The 7,557-nt window shown below is 46.3% G+C and overlaps 1 protein-coding gene across 1 annotated transcript; it reads right to left on the bottom strand.

Annotated features, from left to right (window-relative positions):
- Positions 1-2,417: 2,417 nt before the first annotated feature.
- LOC308612026 (elongin-B-like) lies at positions 2,418-2,791 on the bottom strand. The gene has a single exon (XM_081224228.1). The coding sequence runs from the start codon at positions 2,778-2,780 to the stop codon at positions 2,448-2,450; it is 333 nt and encodes a 110-aa protein (XP_081080354.1). The 5' UTR covers positions 2,781-2,791; the 3' UTR covers positions 2,418-2,447.
- Between the last annotated feature and the right edge of the window lie 4,766 nt (positions 2,792-7,557).

The following is a 7,557-nucleotide window of genomic DNA, read 5'->3' as shown; positions in this document are numbered from 1 at the left end:
TCTATTGATGGGCATTTAGGTTGCTTCCATGACCTGACTATTGTAAATAGTGCTACAATGAACATTGGGGTGCATGTAATCACTCTTACATTTTAATGAAATTGCTTGATTCTGCAATATGGTCTGTATCTCTCTCCTGAAAGCCACCTCTGCCTCACTTACCTCCATGTCCAAGAACCCTGAGACTCACTTAGTCTAAAGGGGGGAGGTAATGTGTGCTGATATTACTGGTTACGCTAAGTGCTTTCCACGTACTTAATCAATCTATGTTTACATAACTAAGAGGGTCCACTATAGTGACTTTTCCTGAGCAAAGAGAGTCTGCTCCATGCTCTGGTATACATTTTTTTTATTATTATTATTTTTCAGTATGTGGGCCTCTCACTGTTGTGGCCTCTCCCGTTGCAGAGCACAGGCTCCGGATGCGCAGGCTCAGCGGCCACGGCTCACGGGCCCAGCCGCTCCGCGGCATGTGGGATCTTCCCAGACCGGGGCACGAACCCGTGTCCCCTGCATTGGCAGGCGGACTCTCAACCACTGTGCCACCAGGGAAGCCCCTGGTATACATTTTAAATGCCTCTGCGACACACTATTACCCCAAAGTGTCAGGTGGATTCTACCAACTAATGATGTTATTTAATGAGCTGTTCAACAAGATTCTAGCATGGATTATAAAGGCAGTTTCAATAGCAGTCGTATGATGAATAATTGAAGAGCTACCAGTGTTAAACTGAGGGGATCTGGCCCTGCATGACCATAGGCTACGTATGAATCACTATGTAATGAAAGGGGAGCTCCTGTAAAACTTTACTCTTCCACGGTCTTAGTTCTGAATTGCCTTTCTCTACCTGTACTTCTTACTGCTTCTCCTCTACTCCTGACCCTCTGAGCGAACAAATTTGCTGTTTGATATCTTTCTTGTCCGCTGTTCTACCTTCTGACCTGATGTTCCATTTCCCCTCAGATATGACTATTACTCTTCCCAGCAAAGACTATGGTCCTCACCTCTGTAGGACTGTATTTGGACGTTTCAGGTAAATACCCCTCCTAGGTAAACTGTGAGACCTTTCAACCAGGCTCTATCTCGTGGAGGTAGAACACTTAGCAGGTTTGGTGCTGGGACTAGATACTGGGAAGGCATGAGCTGACACAGTCCTGCCTTCAAATACCTGGAAGTGGCATTTTTCTTATTCTCTATGGCCCTGAGGGATAGAACAAAGAGTAGTGGGACATTAAAGGGACAGAGGATAGCTTAAAACAGAAACAAAAGGGTATTTGACAGCAGTCAGAGCAGCCACAGCTGCATTTCCTTGCCTCTGCAAGGTACTTGAGCAAAGAGTGGCTAGTCATCACATGGAAACGTCGGCAAAGGGAGTCACGCATCCGTGGATCATTTACTAGGAGTCTATATGTTCCTTCAGTGCATAGGGTCTCAGATTCTAAACTTTCATGATTCTCTGAGTTAAAAAGAAAAAAGTCAGACATTTGACCCTAAGGAACAATTTGGAGTTAGAACCATTGGAAGGTCACTTGCATATGGCTGCTGCCAAGAAGAAAATCAAACGTTGAGATGAGAAGCAATAGAGTTTAAATCTAGGTTGGGAGGGAGGAACCATATCCTCAGAAGGGACCTGGTAAACTGTGTTTTTCTGTGCCAAATGAAGCAGCTTAGACCTAAAGACTGTCAGCAATTTTCACCTTCCCACACTGCTACTCCATAATAATTAGTTTTACTACTTTTTTCACAAGCTATTACTTTAATTATTTTAATTAGATTGTTCATGCACTCAAGTTGTTTACAAGCACTTTTCTTTTTATAGCATACTGATAAACAGTAGAGGGAAACTACCATCTTGGAGAAAGCCGGGAAGTTTTTACTAGGTAGGCCATGGCCCATTGAGGTGGCTCATTCTACTCTGAACCGGAGACCACCCAGCATCCTGGGACCTCCTTAGAGAGGACTGAATCCCTTCCGCTGGGCAGTGCCTAAGTCACAACCATATCTTCTGTGGTCATTGCTCCTTCAGTCAAAGAAAGAGAGCAAAGAACCTACTTTCCATATGCCCCTCTGAGAACAACCACCACAGAGTAAATACTAAAGGTTATGGAGAGTTAGTTGTCCACCTCTACTAAAATTTCACATACTTGGAGCTTCCCTGGTGGCGCAGTGGTTGGGAGTCCGCCTGCTGATGCAGGGGACACAGGTTCGTGCCCCGGTCCGGGAGGATCCCACGTGCCGCGGAGCAACTGGGCCCGTGAGCCATGCCTGCTGAGCCTGCACGTCCGGAGCCTGTGCCCCGCAGCGGGAGAGGCCACAACAGTGAGAGGTCCACGTACCGCAAAAAAAAAAAACAACTTTCACGTACTTGGCATTTCTTCTTTTTTTTTTTGACACCCAAATCTCTTTTATTGGGGGGATAGGGCAGTTGGGGGGCCTCTCACTGTTCTCATTGTTCATTGGCGCTGCTTCCTGAGTCCTGTGGCTTCATCACATCCGGCAGCTCAGGTGGGCTGGAGAAGGGCTCGATGCGCAGGGCCTCAAAGGCCTCATCTGCCCTGAAGGCTAGCCCCACAGTGGCTGGGGCCTGAGGCCGTGCTGTCTGGCTGGTGAAGCCACACTCGCCCAATGTCTTTCCGTCGTCCAGAAGCTGGTTGTCCTTGTACAGCCGCTGCGCGTCCGGCGGCCGCTTGAGGATGCCCTCGACGATGCACTTTAGCTCGAACACATTGCTCGACTCCTTGGCATCTGTGAGGATGGTGGTCTTGTGGCGCCGGATCATGAGGAACACGTCCTGGGGGCGGCGGGCTGGCGTGAGCTCGGAGCCCGGGCCCCCCAGCACGGCCCACCGCCCTCGCCACCCCCGACCCCGGCCTACTTGGCATTTCTTAACTTTCTGGTTTGTTTCCTGGTTCCATCTCTTACCAGTTGTGTGGCCTTGAAAGAGTAACTTCTCAAATTCTCAGTTTGCCTATCTGTCAAATGAAGGTAAAGGCACCAAACAGGTAGAGTTCTTTTGAGGATTCAGTGAGTCAGCCTTGGGTGGGCGCTAAGCCTGCGCCAGCAGAGAGTGGCCATCAGTCATTAGCTGCTTCTCCTCCCTCTTCTACTCTACCCTCTCAGCCTTTTTTTGTGTGTGTGGTACGCGGGCCTCTCACTGTTGTGGCCTCTCCCGTTGCGGAGCACAGGCTCTGGACGCGCAGGCTCAGCGGCCATGGCTCACGGGCCCAGCCGCTCGGCGGCACGTAGGATCTTTCCAGACCGGGGCACGAAGCCGCGTCCCCTGCATCGGTAGGCGGACTCTCAACCACTGCGCCACCAGGGAAGCCCAACACACGTGCTATTTTGAATGTGTCCCTCTTCCCCACTTCCTGGGGCCCAACCAGCCTGTGGGACTTCCTCAGACCCTGCCCAGGCTCAGAGGATTGGCCCCAGGGCAGGAGACAGGGACAGGGCTGTGAGGTTTTGTTAGCCCAAGGCCCTGCATGTCTGTCTAAAACCATATTTTGAGGTTTACTTTGAATAATGCCCAGGACTCCAAAAAGCCCTGCTACTGTGCTCCTAGAGTGCTTCTTTGCTCAGGTATAAACTTGCAATGGAAAAGAAACCGGAGTCACCAACACAGATCTTTCTTCACAGTAATCCAGCAAAGCTGGGAAATGGGGCTTCGTATAGCAGATCCTAAGGACCCCATCCTTTCTAGGTGATGGGGCTGCTAAATCACCACCAGTGGAGCGTGATTTTTACATTTTTTTTCACTAAAACTTTAATAGATAAAGAACATTTTTCTCCAGGACTTTTCCTATGACCAGGATCTAGAGCAGAGAAAATAGATTTGGTCTATGTTGAATTGAGATGTTTGCCCTTGACCTCATGTATTGTATTGGTCCAATTAAATATGATAACCATATATTATTTTTACCATGATTTAAACACCAAACGAATAACTGGCTATGTAGGTTTTCAAAAGAAGTCTTTGGGCACCATCCAGTGACTATTTTGGCTACAATATAAACAAAACCCAAACGGCCCGCTTAAGTTTTCAAAAGAAGTCTCTGGTACCCTCTTGTGGCGCATCACACAACTGGGAAAACGACAGCTTTGGGATAATGCCTCTTGTCTCAGGAGTTGTGCAGATATTTGCTCTCCTGTCATAACTGTCAGTGATTCCCTGAAGAAACACAGTGTAGCCACACTTTTTAATTTGTGTCAATTTGAACTGCAAGACAAGATATACCAACAATGTCCTGCTTTAACTTCAAAAATGGAAATAATGAGAATCATGCCAACATTTTGACATTTGTTAAGAAGCACAAAATTTTAAAGCTGTCCTGCCAAAGAAAATGTAAACTATCTTCATGCCATTGTCATGCGCTGGCATCACTCTGACCAGTAAATAGAAGTGCCCACCGTTCTGGTAACCTTATTAAGTGATTTCTAACCATTTTTTATGTGTTAATAGTTAATTTTCACTAAGAGGTAAGTCTGCCCTATAATCCTCATCTCCAAAGAGAAAACTGAAGCACAGAGAGGCAACTGCCCAAGGCCAATGACTGGTAAGTGCCAGGCCTGGGACGTGAGACACAGGCATGTGCCGGCCCCCACTCACTCCTACTTCCTACTACCCCTAACTCTACTAAGACTCTGGGCATGATTTCAGTGACTACTGTCATCCTGTTTTGATCATCACTGTTTTTATAGCCCTTTAGCAATGTCACCTAAGTACTTGTTAAACTAAACACCTCTTAGTGTTAGCCCAAAAAGTACCTGAGGAATTCCCCTTTTGAAATGGACTTTAGATTGATAAAATTTGAAGTGCTGTGTAAGCTATATTGATAAAGTGTCGTTTTAACCTCAGAAATGGAAATAAAGGAACTTGCTCCACATTTTCTGCATTTGTTAAGAACCACAAAATTTTAAAGCTGGCCAGCCAAGGAACTGGCATGATATCTGTTCTGTTAATATAGGACAGACTCTACAGGACTTCCCAACTTCAGCACTATTGACATTTGGGGCCTGATCATTCTTTGTGGTTGAGGGCTTTCCTGTGCATTAAGATATTTAGCAGCATCCCTGGTCTCTACCCAATAGATGCCAGTTACAAAAATGTCTCCATTTTGGGAGGAGGGCAGCGGAAAGGCTCAAATCTTCCTGAGTTGAGAGCCACTGAGATAGAGTACACTCTGAAAATGTAGATACGAAATGGAGAAAATAAAAGCATCATTAGAGCTGGTATAACTTTAATTTTCCCAAATGGTCCTGAGGCAGGGGAAGAAGAATGAAAACAATGAAACAAATGCCACTGGCCCAGCTGCAAGATCGGCCCCCAGAAAAATGCCACAAATCTATCATGTTTCTACCATCTGCAGACTGAGAATGCACCAACCCCCTTACATTGCATGTCGTGGAAATATCAATCTTGAGTATGTAAGACTTTCATGATTGCATTGTGTGACTGAGTCATAAAATGTCACTGTTATGTTTCCAGAAATTCTGAAGAAGACACTCTCATGATTTCCTGACCTTCAGGTTCTCTTTGGGCTCTACCTTTCAACTTAATCTAATATGTCATCTGTTTTTCTCTGCCTATTTCTTCTTGAGCTATTCTCAGGTAATGATCGTAATTCTTCTCCATTTTGGTATTAGCTCAAAGATTTAGATCTCCTCCTTCTACATATAGAATCTTCTAAGAGCTTCCAAGGATAACTTCATCTGTTCCACCATTCTCTATGAATGTCTCAATATCCTAACTTTAATATTTCAACATTTCACCCCCCTTCTGCTACCACTTTTAACCTCTACCTTTTTTTCCATCATCAATATTTTATTCAACCATTCATCACTCATTTGATGATTATATTTCAGGCACAGTGTTAAATGCCAGGGATACAAAATTATTAAGCTGCCCCTTAAGGAGGGGCACCTGCCATCTAGTACTAAACAGGAAACAGAAAAATGACAATGCATTGTATGTAGCAAGTGATAGGATGCAGGTGTCAGTGAAGGGCTCCAGAAACCTAGAAAAAGAAATAATTCTGCCTTAAGGAAGTTCAAGAAGATTTCTTGGAGAAGGTAGCAATTAATCTGGGTATAGAGGGATGAATAGGAGTTTGCTAGGCAAAGAGCCCGCCAGGCAGAATGAATAACATACACAGAGACCGGATCTGTGAATGAGTCTGAATAGTTTCTATTCTCGCTTTCTAGATACTCCTCACCGAAGATGGGAGGCTTTTCCCTTCCCCTACGTGTGGATGCACTCCCTGTCAGAAGGACTGCCACCACATCACTGAAGTCAGTTTCTCTAGCCACGCTATTACTCTTGCTCCCGGCTCTGCCACTTTCCCCCCACTGCTTCCTCACCCCACTTCTCTCTCCCTTTCTGTTCACATCCCATTGCCAGAGCATGTCATTTCCATCTCTGTCTCGTCCACCCCTCATCTCTTGTCCTATGACCATTATTGATATTCAGACACAGCTTATCTCTGTCCTAGAATTGGGCAAAAGCCTCCTGACTGGCCCTTGGCTTGTAGTCTCTCCCCTTTCCAATCTACCTAATCCTAAACTGCAATTTAGGGAAGCAGTTTAGATTTTGGATCACTTGCTCACGCCCCAGCTTCAGGGCAGGCAGGGAAAACAAGTGTCTAGTATTTGCAGACATTAATGGCAGATGAACTCTGCAGCGAGGAACAAGTGGAGATGGCAGTGACATAGCAACCAACGGTCTGGCAACCATAGCTTAAATATCAGGCCCTGGGACTTCCCTGGTGGTCCAGTGGTAAAGAAATCCACCTCCCAATACAGGGGACGCAGATTCGATCCCTGGTCGGGGAACCAAGATCCCACATGCTGTGGGGCAACTAAGCCCGTGTGCCTCAAAGAGAGCCTGTGTGCCTCAAACTACAGCGTCCAGGTGCCCTGGACCCCATGTGCCACAACTACAGAGAGAAAAAAAAAAAAACCCGCATGCCACAACTAGAGAGAAAAAAAACCCCACATGCCACAACTATCGAGACGCGCACGCACCGCAACTAGAGAGAAAGCCAAGCAGACCGTGCCGTAACGAAAAGATCCTACATGCCTCAACAAAGATCCCATATGTCGCAACTAAGACCTGATGCAGGCAAAAAAAATAATAATAAGGAAAATAAATAAATTACATAAATAAATATTTTTTAAAAATCAGGCCCCTGGCTTTGAAGACATGGTTCATTTCCTCCCTACTTCCCATTCTCAGTCTTTGCCGTGGTCCACCAGGCCCCACATGTTTGGCCCTCACTCCTTGTGCTTCCCGGGATGTGACAAGCACTCTCCCACCTCAGGCTTTCTATGCTTACTTAGTGCTCCCTCCCTTATTTCTTCTAAATCACTTCTCAAATGGGCACCTGGTGACTGGAAAGCTTGGGTGCAGGGAACACGGGAGCCTTGCTGGGGGGAGGGCAAGAGGGCCTGATGGGGTGGCAGGCAGGATGGGAGGGTTATTGGTTATTAGGGCTAACAGCCTGTAGAATGTTCCAGAAATTTGGATAAGTCTCAAAGAAAGGAAGCACACCTATAGTGAA

Source organism: Mesoplodon bidens, assembly GCF_964165515.1.
Source record: "Mesoplodon bidens genome assembly, chromosome: 2".
Lineage (NCBI taxonomy): Eukaryota > Metazoa > Chordata > Mammalia > Artiodactyla > Ziphiidae > Mesoplodon > Mesoplodon bidens.
Note: the sequence above shows the minus strand (reverse complement) of the source record. Positions and strands in the feature narration are given on the sequence as shown.